The sequence below is a fragment of the Anolis carolinensis genome, chromosome 4 (assembly GCF_035594765.1).
Source record: "Anolis carolinensis isolate JA03-04 chromosome 4, rAnoCar3.1.pri, whole genome shotgun sequence".
Lineage (NCBI taxonomy): Eukaryota > Metazoa > Chordata > Lepidosauria > Squamata > Dactyloidae > Anolis > Anolis carolinensis.
In genome coordinates, this window is record NC_085844.1 from 205,488,976 (window position 1) to 205,506,359 (window position 17,384).

Genomic DNA, 17,384 nt, shown 5'->3' on the forward strand with positions numbered 1-17,384 from the left:
ATTCTGATGCAAAATTAGAAGATGTATGAGTCAAATACCTCCTGTTACAGACTTACCTGCTTGCATTTGTGACAACTAGGGCATGCATTCAATACATTTTTGTGCACCTAATCACAGCTTTCCTTCATTCTGTTTAATCCATTCCATCATGGCTGCAAGTTCTCCATATCTGCTATGGCTTTCCTGATATTCACAAATATTCCACAAGCACATGGCAAATGTTGCATTGTTGTTATATTTACACAAATACAATCAAATGAAAAACACACGTGTCTATGTATGGGGCGAGGAGGAGTGATTAGAAGCTGTGTTTTTAGAGTGGGCTACCAGTTTATTATAATACAAAAAAGGCCCACCTGACCACAACTAGAGATATGAACATCACTTTATTAATACAGTCAGAGAGTGGACCACAGGAAAACTAATTTTCACAAGACAAAAGTCATACACAGTAAGAAATTCAAAAGAGAACAACAAAACCAGAGAAGGGGTCTACTGCAATGTGGGACCTCAGTGTGGTATCAAGAGTTTAAGGCTCTGAGGGCAAAATGAACAGGTTAAAAACTTCTGCTAATCCTAAAAGTTTCTGTGGCAGCATGACTACCTACTACATAGCACTCCTTAGACACATTCTAGTACAGTGAAGATCATGAGGGGTGAGCCAGAAATAATGCTTTAGAAAAAAAGTCAAAATGCAGTGTGATGACTGGCTGAACCAACTTCACTCAGCCGCTGTTCAAGTCACACAGTCTTTCTATTCTTACAGATTCATGCTTCACTCTTAATTTAACTATTAAGTGCTCATTTATTTGCCTGGTGCATAAACCAGGATTTAGTGCACACAAGAAAAAGAACACACATTCACACACCATACAAACACACCCAACCACCTCTAACATTCTGTTGCTACCTGAAGTAGAAATGAATTGATTATGTTTGGCAAACGTGAAGCCTTTATAGGTGGAAAAACAGAGGGACTAGCTAGTACTCCTCTGAAATTCACCTACCCGGAACTCTGAGGGACTCTCTCTGCAGCATTAGCTTTGGAGAGCTTTTCTGTACCATCAGATTCCCTTTATCAAACAAGTATATAAGCAGTGTTGTGGAAATGATTTGTGTCCACATTTGTTTTATGGAGACTACTTTCTCCTTCTTTTCCTCACATGATTCCACGTATGACAGATAACTCTTTTGGTTTATCTCTTGTTTGTAACTGAAGAGTTTTGGCAAATAAAGATTATGAGTTCTGGGAGTTTAAACCCACACTGCTGTGTTAAAATCAAACCCCGTTTGCGTGTACTCTATTGTGTTATGTATCTTCTTAACACAGTGTTTGGCCTTGGCCTTGCTTGTTTCCTTCTTTTGGCACCTTTCTGCTTTGTCCTGAGCATTTGGTAGGTTCCCATGGGTTGGAAAATAAAAGGTCCCCTTCTGTTTGTTTGCTTTTTTGGGCCTCTTTAAGATTTCAGCTTCTTTGTCTTCTGTTGGCAACCAGCATGGCTTCTCCTTGAGCAACCTGTCTCGGTCTGGCCGAATGCTCCTTAAGAACTTCTTGAAGATATTGGCTGTGAGGGTAAACTTTTTGTAGAACTCCTGGGACCTGCTGCTTGGCAAGGATGTCTCATTCTTCTCTCCCTTTTTGTCTATCTCAGGCAAATCCAACCAGTTCCCAACCAAATCAGCAAAGATGTTATCACCCAGAACCAAAGGCTGTCGATTCCTGCTTTGGGACATGAGTGATGAAGTCCAATCATTGGTCTCATCAGAAAAATGACACCCGTGGCAACCTGATTTACTTTCAGAAAAGCTGCTTGTGTCTTGAGAAAACCAACTCCTAGACATGTGCTCAGTGGATGATTCAAATGTTGTTGATGAATGATACTCTGCAGTACTTATTGTTGACGAAGGACCACTGGCATGATAGTATTCTTCACTACCTATGCTATTAAGGGATGATGCCATGTGCCCATGGCTACTGTCTGGCAAAGTAATGTGGCAAAGTGGGCTGGAGCAGTGTGACACCTGAGTAGAGCACAAAGAGGCCGAGGAACTGCAGCCATCCAAATAACCATTTCCCAATCGTTTCTCACTCTGCCTGCTGACTTCTCTCCTTGCCCTTGGCACCTCTTTATTATTTTGACAGTATTGATGGTGGCCAAGTCCTGGAACCTGGTGTGAGTTGCTTGAAATCTCCAATTGTTCCAAAGCTGTCTGGACTTGGAGAAGTTTCAGCTCTTGCAGGGCGCCCATCATGCAGTTCATCTGTTCATGCAGCCCATCCCCAACCTCCTTCATGGATAACTGTGAGAAGGGAGGAAAAGATAATATTACATCAATGCAAAAGAAGTCACAGAATAAGAGCAGATCTCACTGACATGGCTACAGAAGAAATAAAGTAATTATCCTCCACTCATATGACTTACATAGGCCTACTTGCCATTCATTACCCTGATTTTTTTCTAGATATAGAGATATAAAGGAATAAAATAGCATGTTATCAGTTTTAGGTCACTTTAAGATTAGATAAGAAATTAATAGTTTCCATTTTTCTCATTTTAGGTTTTGATTTTATCAATCAGCTCCATCAAATTCAATCTTCCATATCCTGTCCAATCAATCACACTTTACTTCAACAAAGAAATACTCACAAGGGCTATTCCAAAAAACAAGTAGGATTCCTGTCTTCCATTTGTTTTTCTCTATTTTTCTCTCACTGCCCTGATTATGCAAGCATCAATATTTCTTTAAAACAATATATGAAATGGTAACTCTGTCTATAGATAATACTACATCAAACTGTAGAGAGATTAATTGCCATACAACTAGCATGTCAGAAAGAAGGCTATATCAACACACTTCTTCTTTATGAGCTAATTTTTATATCTGCAAGAAATGTCTTGGGGTATATTACACTGTAGGTTATTGCAATTTGACACCAATTTAACTGCCATGACTCAATGCTCTGGAATCTTGGGAGCTGTAATTTTACAAGGTCTTGAGCCTTCTTTGCCAAAAAGTGCTGGTGCCTCAACAAACTACACATCCCAGGATTCCATAGAATTGAGTCATGGCAGTTAAAGTTGTCTCAAGCTGAATTAATTTTATAGTATAAAGCCAGACTTTGTGGAGAGGAACACTTAGCAATGTGGTCCCCCAACCTCAATCTGAGATAAATCTAGTTAGTGTCCAGTTTTGTGATAGCTTGGCCATACCTTTATTTCAGATTTGACCCAAAGTTATTTTGCCACCTGGATTAAGGATATCAAAACTGCCCAGCGAGTATGGACACAGGGGGATTCTGAGAGTTGCACTGCAACAAAGTCACTTTTCCAAGATTGGGTTTTAATGCTGTAGTGCCAGTTGAGAAATGACACAAATGCACATGCAATTTTTAAATTAAAATAGTGATTATTACTTTAAGAGCACAAATAACTCCATCCATTTAAACAGCTACAGCAGCAACAAAAACCCAACAGATTATTTTTGCTTCAGGCCAGACCTATCATTAGTATGCCTTTTTTCGTTACCTACGTGGCCATGATAAACGTGTCGACTATTTTCCTTCAGCTTCTACATTCTCCACTCTGCCCTTTTACTATAAATTTTCCCTTCCAGAGGAACCAGATCTCATTCCCAAAGTGGCATCAATAAAGCAAATGGGCCATACTTCCCAACAGCTGCCACTATTTGCTCTCCCCTCTTTCAGCTGTAGTGCCGAAGGAAAGGATGCAAGTCTTTGATGTGCTGAGGTTTGCAGTTGGGTTCACAAAGGCACAGAAAAAGGGGGCAGGGGAAGCTTGCATCTATATGTCTGCTATCCTATATTCAAAACTCTCTGTGGTTTGTTTTTGGGGTCTCTCATTCTGCAGCTGTCCCTTTCACACCTGTGTGCAGGGCTGACAATCACTGCACCGCAAATTATCTGTCCATCCTTTCGCTACATTAACTCAGCTGCCAGCCCCTTCACAGTTTCCTTGGCTGTTTTGAATTTCAAGACCTTGTTGATCAAAACAGCCAGCTTGTTTGCAATGATACAAAAACCACGGCATGCCTCCTACATAAGCACCCCCCAGTGCAATTCAAGTTAAGAATTGGTCCTTATAGAAACAGTTGCTGTAAGAGCAAGAATGGGACTACATAAGTGCTCTAACTTCTCATTTCATTTTAAAAATCTCTCTTCTCAGTTTACTGTAAAAAAAAAAACAACCCAAAAAACGAAAGCTATCTCAACCTCTGTCAACAGCCTCCTGGGGCCCCATCTGTTCCACTAAGCCTCAGAGAAAACAATCACCTTACCTCTTTCCAGATCTGCTGCAATGCCTCTTGTTGTAACCTTTGCTGCCTTATTAATGGAATCCCCCTTTTATCGGGAGCTTTGCAAAGCTGGCTTTGGGAACAGCCTGTACCCCATTGGACACTTTCAATCAAATCCCCTCGCAGACCAAGTGGTGTAATCAAGCAATGATGAGTGACAATGGGTCCTCCAGTAATGACTGGGGCTGATAGGAAAAGTCAGCATATGCTGGATGGCTATGCTATTCACTTCATTGATTCAATTAACTCCCAGTTTTTTTAGGGGGGAGAGAGAAGAGAGTGAGGGAGTATCATCACAAAGGCAGCCTCACATGACAAAGACCTATTAGGAATTATTAATATTTCAGAGACACTCATTCCCAGCTTCTGTCTCAAGAGAGTAAGATTATAACAAAGAAACACAAAGACAAGTCTAGTGAAAGTAGTTCAGATTTAGCACTCTTATCACTATGGCCTGAATGTAATCATTTCCCTTCACTTTTATGAACTAAAAAAATACCCACTTGGCATACATATATATCCCCATATTTAACTCTTTGCAAATTCAATTCAGCTGAATTATTCTTTAATTACTCCTTTTCTTGGAGGCCGTGTCCAGTGGGTTCAAAAGTTAATTTTAAGACTACAACTCCAGAATCTCCTAGCCAGTTAAAACTATTTTTATAGATACATTTACTTAGTGGTTTGTGTACTGAATGTTAGACTGAGCTCAAAAAGGTCAACAAATTTTGCAAACATTTCTGCACCCTTTTTCAGCGTGAAAATGTATGATAGGTGGGAGACACCTCTATTTCAGCAAAACTGGGCTGATGTCTACTGCATTTGCCTCTGCAATGGAACATTCTACCATATTCCTTACATCACTTTAAAAGGGGAGGAAATAATTAGTTTCATTTGCTCAGTTAGGCTGACGGATTAACTACATACGACAGGAATTTCTTCCCATTCAGTACATGATCATTCAGCAAAGGATTGTAAAATCGATGCCAAAATACTAACAGAAAGTGAAAACACATTAAATGGTGGTGAAAAAAGTACCACTGAGTATTTTCAATGGGACCGAGGACCTCATCACATGATGGAAATCTGCCTCAGATAGCCCATGGAGTTGCACACTGCCCATCACATGACATAGCCTCACTTCCGGCGGGGCTCTGTGGGTCAACTGGGTCAGAAACATCGTAGGACGCTGTGCCGGCAACATGCGAGTTTTCACTGTTCCATTTGTAACAGTGGGCTACTGCTGGGGGGGGGGGGGGCATGAATGCTTCCTCATGTGGTAGTGAGGCGGGAGATTGCCCCTCTTCCCTCCGAGTCACCAATCAGAATTCTGGACCTTATCAATGTCCTGAATCTCTTGAATGTACTCAATTGGCTTTTAATATATTGGCGATCAGGAGCATTACAAAGCATAAATAGTTTAAATATACTTTGAAGCCCTGAAGCAACAAATAGGAAGGTGTGGTTGTATTATTTTGCTGTGCAAGGGCTTTCCATCTATGTGTGTGTATGCGCTCAAAGAGGTCAATGAATGTATGTGCCTTCAAGTCACTTGCTGATTTATGGTAACTCCATGAAGTCCATAGGATCTTCTTAGGCAAGAAATACTCAGAAGTGGTTTTGACAGTTTCTTCCTCTGAAATATCTACTATTTGTTGTCTCATCGAAGTAATAACCAGAGCTAACACATCCCAAAAGGCACCTGGTTTAGCCAATTTGTGAACAGAATGTTAACACCATAGAACAGAAGAAGAGTCATTCTGAGACAGAACACAATGTTCTTATAACCTTTCAAACAATCATTTTCTAGGGTTTCCCCTATTTCAGCTGACTCTGCGAACCCTTCATAGTAGATGTTTCAGATGAGGCAAAACTGGAATCTCCTAATGCAACCTGAATACAATGCTGCATAATATTGGGATGCAATGTGTTTTGTGCTCTTTGATTAAACAGCCAGCTGACAATTTATTCAGCAGCAAATCCCACTACATTCAACTGAAATTTCTTTTTCTCAGACCATTTCTTTTTCTCTTGAGACTAAATCTTTAGAGTAAGCATATTTTTGGACAGTAGCCTAATCAAGCTTTCAATTCAAGCTTTGAACACATGGTGGTTTATTATATAATCTCAATTTCAGACTGCACTTCAGCAATAAAAAGAGCCCTACAACACAAAGTCAGCAGGATACTGCTAGAGATGCACTTAGCAAAAGTTTTCCAAGGGATGTTACATAAGTTACCCCACAGCAGGATGTCCAAAGGCACTAAATATTATGCATTTCATTTGCAGGGAGAGCATGTTGTGAAATCATCACAAGAAGTTGAATGGGATATCAAACACCAACTAATTAGAAATATGTCTTAATCCTTATTATAGACTTTTGATCAGTTAGTGGTAGGACCATATTTTCCCATCTGATAATATGAGACTTTGATAGGGTTATCAATCTGAATGATTTCAGATTTTGGCAATCTCAGTGGATTGTTGTCTTTGAGTGAGCTTATATCCTCTATTACACAACATTTCCCATTGTGAGCATGTGGAGTCTGGGACCTATGGTGGGCATCCTACTGGTTAGTACCCACTAGAGTAGACCCTTCAACCAATTGTTGAAGATCATGTCAACATGTAAATAAATACTATTGAGTCAGTGGGTCTACTTTAATCAGGACTAACAACAAGATTTAGGCGCATGGGATGGGTCTTAGCATGCCAGTAACCGTCCAGGCAACAGTCCTTCTGTATTGTGCTCTTTCTGCCATTTTCTGTATAATCTCCACTGCTTGCCAGAAGATCATTAGCAAATGAGATGCAGAAAGAAACTACATAACTGAAAGCTCTGGGAAAGTTTTTATCTTGCTCAATGGAGATGAGAAGAGACACACTTTATGGTTGCCTGGCTTATGGGACTTGATCCTACTTACAGTCATAGCAATATGGTTGTGCATGTGTATCTGCTAAGTTGCCTGTTGAATTTTATAGGGTTTTCTTAGGAAAGGGATACTACAAAATGGCTTTGCCAGTTCCTTCCTCTGAAATATAGCCTCCAGCACCTGGCATTTATTGCTGTCTCCCATGCAAGTAGGGTTTCCAGATTAGGTATGGAAAAATGTGGCTCCTGGTAACAAGGAGACAGAGACAGTGGTAACAATGTTTTTTTCTGCACATAGGCAGGTAAACTTCATAGGCCATTCCTATCACAGGGCATAGCTGGATAGTGGCTACTGGTAAGCCATCCCTGTTTTGGAAACATTAATTATATAATCAAGGAAACTCAAATCAACAAGTCTAGTTTCTAAATGATGGAAAGCACTAGTTTGAGTCAATAAAGAGTGGAATAAAGACATTGTCTTGTGCAAATCAACCAATGAAAAATTGTCCTTCACTGCCAAATATTTCATTATAGTTAAAACTGCCAAGTCTAACAAAAATGGATGTTTCAAGCATTTATATCTTTTTAGAAAGAAACTGTCAACTAAATGTTGACAATATAATACAGATAATTCTTTGTGGCATGTTACCTCTTTTGGTTGGATGCATTAATTGTGTACTGTAATAAAAATTCATGTATTTATGAATGTATGAATTATGTTTTAAAACAATGAAGTAATTAAATAATATATTAACTACATACCGGTATTAGAAAAATTGTTGACATCTGTACATGTGGGTGTTATTTTAAATTATATCACTGTGATATGGAATCTAATAAATGGTCAGTGTAGCTGTATCCTGTGTGCTTTTACTTTTGGTAATACTATTGCTGCTTCTTATACTCCCAAGGCTGGGAACATAACAATTTACCATTCATTATTCAATGGTAAAAAATCTCACTTCTTTTGCTATGCATGGATGAAGATTTTATAGAAGCTACCTTTATGAGAATGTATTTTTGGAAAAACTGGTGGTTTATATTAAGGTATATTCCTAGCCCATGTTTGTATTCTGTGTACTTATGTACTTTCCTTTTCCCACTCTTTTCTCCGTTTCCTTCTTTTATTTATAAATCTAGTTCAAAAATCCACTTAATAAAAAAGGGACTAGTAAGCCCCGGGTTTAACAATCACCTGCAAAACTTTGGGGCTTAACTTTTATGTGGTCCAACCAGAGAAATTATTTTAAAACACTAAAGTCATAAAAACAATTTAATCACTTCAACAAAATATATCATATAAATAGAAAGTTTAAAAACCATGTCATGATCTCACTAAATCCCAAACAACTCCATCCTGGGAAAGGCTGAAGATGAATTCAATCAACAGCAAAAGAAAAACTTGGTGACAAAACATAGGAATGCTGCTACTAGCCAGGACCAAGGGTTTGTCTACACTGGCCCTATGTCCCAGTTTCAACCACAAGTTGAACATGGATGTCCTTTGGTGTTAGTGTGACTACCAGAACTGGCTCTAGTCTGAACTGGTTCGTTGTCCACACAGGTTGTCAAGGTGATTTTGTGTGTGTACATGCTTGTGTTTTGTGACACAGGAAAAAGGAGATGGATCGGGGTCATGTCATTTGTTGCTGTGACAGCCAGTCATAGAGACCCCCCCCCCCCCCAACCGTCCATTCTCTTTTGTTGCACTGGCACTTTAACATGTATCAACAAAGGTGCCCAGTGACAGCCAGGAGATCTCCGTATCTCCATTGCTGTTTCTTTCAAAACCCCGGGACACCCCCCCCCCCCCAAAAAAAGACCTAAATGCCCACAGCCTGAGGAAATGCCAAAAAGAGTCTTAGTGTTGAGTCTTTGGGTGATCTTTCCCCCAGAAACCAAATCCAGCTAACCTCTACAGAGAACTTCTGCCCAGAATCTACAAGTTGCACTAGCATGTACACACACACCGGGGGGAACATAGGGCAATTCCTGTCATCCCTTTAGGCAGCGGTTGTAATCTCTTAACAATGCACCCAACAAAGGACTACTCTTTAGGCAGACCAAAAGGTCATGGAAGTTTCCCAATGCCATGCCCTTAGAATCTTTTTGGGTATGCCATCACCCATTACCATCCATTGTTTTGCCAGTCTGGACACACTGTCCCACCCTGGGCTGGCTGGAATACAGCCATTAGCACCCATCAGCCTGTACCCTAACCACATTCCTTTCCCTCACGTACCCACCAGAGGCAGACCCAAGAAACAGTCACAAACTTCAAATTGAACAATGACAGTTTATTAAAGTTTCTGCCAGACCGAGACCAATCTTCTGCAACAGCCAATCACCATGCGGATCCTAGCCAGCACCAACCTGCATCAATCAGTGCTTGGGGCAGCAAAAGTCCATTGTTCTGAATAGCTGTCAAACTCCTAGAAATATCTCTGTATGTATCTATTGCCTTTATGTCAGATTTGAGAGTGCAGTCTCTCCTGATATCCACTTTGGCTGAGTGAATAAAGTCTCTGTTCTTTGGCTTTAACCCATTTATGTCTCATTTCACACTTCGGAGCCTAAGCACACCAGGTTCCTGGACCCCTGAAATTGCAGAAACTGAAGTCACTTCATGTTGTGATGACAGATATGACAGACCAGGTAAGAGTGACCACCCAGCATAGCCAAACCAGGTTTGGCCAAATTGGATGGTATGAACTATACGCCTGATGCTGTTGTGGCTGAGGGCCAGAGTGTCTGAACAACTCTGTGAAATCAGGAGCTGGCCCAGAGCAGAAATACTCTGGATTTTACTATATTTATTTATTTATTTATTACAATATTTATATCCCGCCCTTCTCACCCAACAGGGGACTCAGGGCGGCTTACAATAAAACAGACATATAAAAACAGTACAATACACTATAAATTAGTTAAAAAATTAACTTACATATAACATTCATAAAATGCATTTATAAAATATAGATAGGCGTGTACAAGTTTAAAAGACTGGGTCTGTCAATTGAGTTCCAGTATACATAATAGTAATTAATGCTGCTGATTCTTATTCGAAAGCCTGGCCCCACAACCAAGTTTTTACCTTCCTACGGAAGGATAGGAGGGAGGGAGCCTGCCTGACTTCAATGGGGAGGGCGTTCCATAGGCGGGGAGCCACTACTGAAAAGGCCCTGTCTCTCGTCCATCTATATCTGTAGATGAGCCCCAAGTAGAGGGCATTCTAAAGATACTACCACTAGAAAGCTCTTTTCTGTGTCTCTTGGGCTAGATTGTTGCCAGTCCCATGAGAGTAGAGAAAATCCAGAAATATGTGTTGCTTCCTGCAACCAACTTCTTTAATACCATTCTGAATATAGAGGCCATAATTAATTGAGGAGCTGTCATTTTTTATTTAGATGAGGCTTATATAAACGGATACAATCCTTACATAATGTACACTGGAGACAAAGTTCCCCTGAAGCTGACTGATAGATATGTGTAGTGAGTGGCATCTCCTTAAAATTTTATAATTTTTAGTTCACTAGAGAAACTACTGTCTCTTCTGAAAATTTGCACACGGAAAATATAACGTGGGAAATATATTGTTGAAACATCTCATGGGAGGAAAACAAAATGATAAAAGCAAGGACACAGAATCGTTCTGTGGAATCCTGGTATTTGTAGCGTGCTGAGACACCAGCGCTCTTTGTCAGAGAATTCTGACCCCCTCCCTGAAATGCAAATCCCTGGCTTCCATAGGGTGAAAGTATGCCAGTTAAAATGGGATCATAGTGTTATAATTGTACACTGTGAAAGAACTCTTCCAATCATTCTCCATCGGCATATCTAACTGCTTGGTTGGGATGCAGGGTTGCAGGATGGGGAAGTGTGCTCTAGGTCACCCTAACCATGAGTCCCTACCCCAAATGTGGCTCCCTTAGCTCAATGCTGGGGTCACAAAACATTGGCAACAATAAAGTATTTCTGAATGCCAACCATTCACACAAATCTGTTAGTAACAACGTGCTGTGTTTACAGTGGACTTTGCAGAAAATGCTTCAGCTGTATTCCATAAAAAGAAAAATCAGCCTGTTTAGCAAGCCTTGCTAATGCCAATTTATCTTCAGTAAATGTTTGGTTTTATACCTATTTTATGTACTTATATACCCAGTGTCACCTAAAAAATTCTCAGGTGAAAAGGGATTGCAAGTGGAAAAAGTTTAAGAAGTCCTGCCCTGGGTTTTTTCTACTTTACATGAACTCTTGGATCAATCTGGTCCATAATACATGAATAAATTGCAAAAGATCAGATCAGGGATTAGTTTCAGGATATATGTGTTCTGACACTGTGTGTGTGTGTATGTGTATATATATATGTATGTATTATGTATCAGAAGAGCCCCCAATTTTCAGGTATCTTTTACACTAATGGTGAAGATATGACTCTAAGTTTCTGTCAACTTAGGCTGAGGACAGAATTGTGCTAGCAGTTGCATTTTTCCAGGACTGCCAGCCTACCATGGTAAATGAAGGTAGATAAAACTGGCTGGATCTGGGTAGCCTGTTTCTCCAAAGCTTTACTGCTCTCACATCTCTTATGCTCATGGTCATTTCCCCCTTCCTATCCCAGTTTGTGTTGGATGGAGAGGAAAAGAGCAGCAGCCAAGCTTTGGGAACAAGGGGCATTAGTGTATGCTATGTTGTGAAGGCTTCAAAGCGCTGAGTGCCAAAGCACTTGCTGCATTCAGTTCCAGTTTCCTAAAAGCATCCCAGAATTGAGTCCAAGCCTCAACATCTGTGAGAGGGGAAAACAGAGTACATGAAATTACCAACAAACTTAACAGACTGAGCAGGTACAGAGGTGACCAGTCAGCCATTTCAGAATAGGGAGATGTACTATATTATTATTCCTAATTGCAGTAATTATTTCTAAATTTATTCCTCTGACTATAGAAATCTGTTTATTGTCCTCTTTCTGTCAATGCTTAAGTGCCAAATCTTAATATATTTATGATATTTGTAAGTTAGTTTTAAACTGGCAAAAATATTATATCTTACATATTTTATACTATAATATTAGTGTTATAAACATATTTTGTTAAGTATAACGTTGTCAAACTTATATTGCATATTTTAATTTTCAGCTGGTAATCATTTTTCACATGGCTTCTTGCTTATTCTCACCTCTAACTGATTCAGTTATCAGCTTGATAATAGTAGATGCAGATATATAGAAAGATGTTTTGGAAAATTCATTTGTCAGTGTTCAATTGTGTTGTAATTGTTGGTAAGACTGTTTCAAATTATTCATGGTTTTTAACAAAGGATTTTGTGAATTGTAATGTTTTATTATTGTATCCTTTAAAAAAAACCTTATGGTACCAGTTTTTGATCAAGCCCTTTCTTTTAAAAAACAAAAATAAAACAATAAACAGTATAATAAACAAACAAAGAACTTTGGTTCAAATTCTGAGTATAGATACAAATTTTAGGTTGCAATTAGTTCAGAGTGGTTTTGAGAATCTGAAGCTACATGACTGTTCACAAACTGTAGAGTGGACCATCTGCATGCATTTTAAGCTGTGGCTACTTAAAATCAAATGGAGCATGCTACACATGGTTCACTTGCTTTTATATCCACGAAAAAATTAAGTGTACTGTGTAGAGTGCATTTTTCTGATTTTAGCAATTAATTGTGTTTTTGTACAATATAACAAGATGCAATGCCAACTGATAACAAAGAAAGAGAAAAGGGAGAGCTCAAAAGGGTTTTCTAGAAGATGTCCATGGTAGAAAGGAGGGGCAACTCTAATGCACATACTGAAGCAACTGCCTCAAGTGACAGATGGAGGACAACAGTTGGGACAGGCTGTTTGTCCCTCACACAGACACAACCCCAGGCCCAGCTGTTCCTCTCTGAAGTGAGTGAGCACAGATATTGGAAATGTCCCATAACGTCAATGGGAAATCCAAACTAGTCTGCTACTACAAGTGTAATAGATGACCACTATGAATCTTTTAAATCCAAGACTAATCAGTTTCCATTCATGGATTGGAAAGAAGCCACCATTTTCCCTTCACCTCAACCAGTAATATATTATGGAATAGCCCCGATAGATAACATGTTTAAATATTCTGATGACTATCTCAAGTCTTCAGAGAAGTTATATAACAATTATATAATAATATATTACTTTAAAAAATGCATGCCCACTCTGGTGATGTAATCTTAACAAAAGCTAATATCCTGGATGAAAATATTTATTGTATATTTATTTATCAATAACGTGAGTATATGGTATGCAAAATAGTGAAAGACAAACCCAAGACATATTTTGGTTAGACATTTCTTAAAATGCGGCACTGGTTTCTCTGATTCCTTCTACACTGCTCTATATTCCAGGATCTGATAATAGATTATCTGCTATCCCAGATTATCTGGCAGTGGAGACTCATATAATCCAGTTCAAAGCAAATGATCTGGGATCATATCCTGGGATATAAGAATAGAGGGGGCCTCTGTCACAACCTATATGCATGCTGAATAAAACAATTATTGGGGGGGGGGAGGAGAACACCATAAATTATGTCTTTGCTTATTTTTCCCAAACATTTCAAGTTTTTTGAAATCCATTAATTCAGTCACCATATCTTGAAAACTCTTGAACCATTTACCTTTAGAAGAGATAGAGTTCAGCATCTAGAAAGTACTTCCCTTGAATTCAGTGCCATCTAGTCTCCTAGGATCAAACTTGTTTTTGATTCTAGTTCAACATCACATCTGCACTGCCTATGACTGTGATAATATTTTGGTCCAGACCAGGGGGAATGAAAGTGATAGCACAGTTTAGCTGAGTAAGAGGCCAGAAGAAGCTTCTTATAATTGGAAGTAAGACAGATGTCTGGCCCTTGGGTGAAAAGAGGTGTTGTGAGAGTTATTGTTCAGTGAAACCCTGGGAAAAGGAAAGATGGGATTACTACAGCAGCTTTTAATAATGAAGGGGAGGAAACAGGAATCCCCAATGAACAATGTTTTGATTAGCTAAAGAGGACATTATGATCAGCACTTCTTTTTCAAAAATGAAATGACATCAATACCATTGAGGATTTCTTTTTCAGTGGTGGGAAGGATGGAAGGTTGAGGTTATGAAGCCAGATGTTCATACTGATAAAAATCTTTCACTGAAAGAGTAACAATAGAGTAATTTTTATTGGTGGGGAGACATCCAATCCAAAACAAAATTAATAGTCCACTGCAATGTTCTTCTGTTCAAGCCCCTATAATGTGAAACTGATGTTTCAAAAGTAAATGTATAAGAAGCCCCTTGAGGGGAAGACCCTTTCAGGACAAAAAACATTATTGATTGTGATACAGGATAATTCTCAACAAAATTAATCTACTGAGATGACTAATCTATTGAAATGTTCATCTGTTCAAGACCCTATAAAGTGAGAGCTTCAGAAAAACATGTACGTAATTATTATCTACAACAAAAAGGTGTTCAGCAGGCTAATCGCCGAAGCCTGAGAATCGCAGCAAAGCATTCTGATGATTAAGCCTGCTTCCATGAGAAATTTTAGGGAGTCATACATCTGGACACAGAGATTGACTTTCGTTTCTGGTTTCCCCAGAGAAGTGTTCTCTGGTGGGAAACGAGGCCCTATTTAGGTTCCTTGCCCCTTTTGGAATCTTGCGGAGTCAATTCGTCAGCTACTGGAGTAGCGTGTGTGGACAGCTACTCCGTTTCCAAGCCTCGTTCCTGTTTCCAAGCCTTGTTCCTGTTTCCAAGCCTTCGTTCCCAGCCTTGTTTACTTCCACGGATCTTGCCTTGCTTCCCGGACCTTGCCAAGTAAATTCCACGGATCTTGGTTTTGCTCCTCGTTTCTTGTTGCCTTGTTCAAGCCTTGTGTTCCAAGTATCAAGTTATTACCTAGCCTTGCTCAAGTTTCATGGACTAAAGGACCTTGTCATCTCCCCTCACTTCGCTTGGCGAAGTGAGTGTTTCGGTTATTGGATTACAACTTTGGACCTTAATATTTCATATTGGACATTGTTTCTTTGGACTAATTTTGACCTTCCCTGAAAGGTCTACTCCTGAACTATTTCCTACACTTGCTTTTATTTACCTTATACAATTCCTTAATAAAGATATTAGTTAGATTCTGGCCTCTGTGTATGGTTATTGGTGCTCTGCAGCCTGGGTCGTGACAGTTTGACTCCGCCACCCTAAGCACCAATTAACCTAGGCCAGAATGTCTACCGGAGCCGGACCGGGGGCCCAACCACTCAGCTACACCATCGACAAGGATGAAGTGGACCGCATCCGTGATAAGCTCAATGCGCAGGAGGGAGAAATAAGGGGATTGAAGGAACGCGAAATCCGTCTCCCGGCCCTGGCGTTGCCAACCAAGTTTACTGGAGAAGCTTCTAAGGTACATGTTTTCCGTCGCCAATGCCAGGCTTATCTAGAGGCCCGTAATGCCGAGTTTCCCCAAGAAGACATCAAGGTGGCGTGGATCTACAGTCTCCTAGACGGGCCAGCGGCCAACTGGGCGACGGCACTGTTCGACCAAGACTCCCCACATCTAAGATCAGCGCAACAATTCTTAGATCACATTAAGGCGACTTGGGGGATTGAGGACAATTTGGAGGCAGCCGGCCACAAACTCCGGCGCCTCTCCCAAGGGGACAGACCCATGTCCCAGTGCATAGCCGAGTTCCGAGTGCTGGCCCATAACACCGGATGGAACGATATAGCCCTCAGAGGACAATTTCGGGAGGGTCTCAATATCGAGATGCTGGAGGAAATCTCCAAGGTGGATCCTCCACACTCTCTTGAAGCACTCATTGATCAATGTTTACGAGCTGAAGTCATGATTGCCAACAGAAGACAATGGATCCGAGGCCAGAGCGGTAGGACCGGAGCGAGACCTCCCGCTCCCACCGGCGTCCAGCCGCGTCCAGTGTGGAGACCCCCGCCACCAGCCCCATACCCCAGAGGAAGCGAGGAGGTGCCGATGCAGTTGGGCAATGTGCGTCCCAGATTAGATGCCGCCGAGAAGGCCCGCCGCCAACGCCTAAATCTCTGTTGGTACTGCGGAAACGGGGGCCACTTTGCCAGAGAGTGTCCAGCCAAAGGGAAGCCCGCCGCTCGTCTGGCGGCGGCGTCCTCCACGGAGACGAAGACGTCTGAGGCGGCTGGCGCACAGCCGGCGGGGGAAGCCAGCGACCGGGCGTAGAGAGGCTCGCCAACCCGGTCAAAAACCCCACTCAAGAGCCGCCAACCGGGGTCCTATTTCTTCTAGTGGTCACCTTGTGGTCAGTGAAAAAAGGACCCGTCATGGTCCATGCCATGATAGACTCAGGAGCCACAAACAACTTCATTGATAGAGAGTATGCCGACTCTCTGGGATTACAATATCACGACTTCAAGAACGCCCGTGTGGTGCAAGCCATCGATGGCCGCCCCCTCAAGACAGGTCCAGTAAGCCAGTGGTCGGAGCCCACCAGAATGTGGATAAGGGAACACATGGAAGAGATTTCCTTCTTTGTTACCGAGGTTCCCCACTTCCCTGTGATTTTGGGAATTCCATGGCTGACACTCCACGACCCAAACATCTCCTGGTCCAACAGAGAACTGCAGTTTGCTTCAAAATATTGCCAAAACCATTGCCTTGTAGCCAAGGTCTGCCATGCCACAGACGCTGAACCCATCATCACCTTGCCCAAGAAGTACTCAGAATATTGGGATGTATTCAATGAAAAAGAAGCCGAGAGACTACCCCCACATAGACCTTATGACTGTGCCATTGACTTGGTGGAGGGGGCCCCGATCCCGCGAGGACACCTCTACTCCCTGACTGAACCAGAGCAAGAAGCTCTCAGGGAGTTCTTAGAGACAAACCTCCGCAAGGGGTTTATCAGACCCTCTCAATCCCCAGCCGCTTCCCCGGTGATGTTTGTGAAAAAGAAGTCAGGGGACCTACGCTTGGTGGTGGACTATAGAGCATTGAACAATATCACTAAGCGAAACCGGTATCCCCTGCCTTTGATCTCGGACCTCTTAGACCGGCTTCGAGGGGCTAAGGTTTACACCAAACTGGATCTACGAGGAGCTTATAATCTAGTTCGCATCAGGGAAGGGGACGAGTGGAAGACTGCCTTCCAGACTAAATTCGGTTTATTCGAAACCCTGGTCATGAATTT

At 41.2% G+C, this 17,384-nt stretch overlaps 1 protein-coding gene across 3 annotated transcripts in view; it reads right to left on the reverse strand.

Annotated features, from left to right (window-relative positions):
* Positions 1-367: 367 nt before the first annotated feature.
* inka2 (inka box actin regulator 2) overlaps positions 368-17,384 on the reverse strand; it is a 44,669-nt gene continuing 27,652 nt past the window's right edge. Inside the window, exons 1-2 of one of the 3 annotated variants that reach the window (XM_008109831.3) lie at positions 3,532-3,649; positions 368-2,301 (exon numbers count right to left, since the gene is read on the reverse strand). In XM_008109831.3, coding sequence (XP_008108038.2) covers positions 1,255-2,295 — 1,041 coding nt within the window. In that variant the 5' untranslated portion in view covers positions 2,296-2,301; positions 3,532-3,649 and the 3' untranslated portion in view covers positions 368-1,254. Of the gene's footprint in view, positions 2,302-3,527; positions 3,650-17,384 lie in introns of those variants that run through there. The other 2 variants (XM_008109832.3, XM_008109830.3) reach the window with 2 other exon arrangements.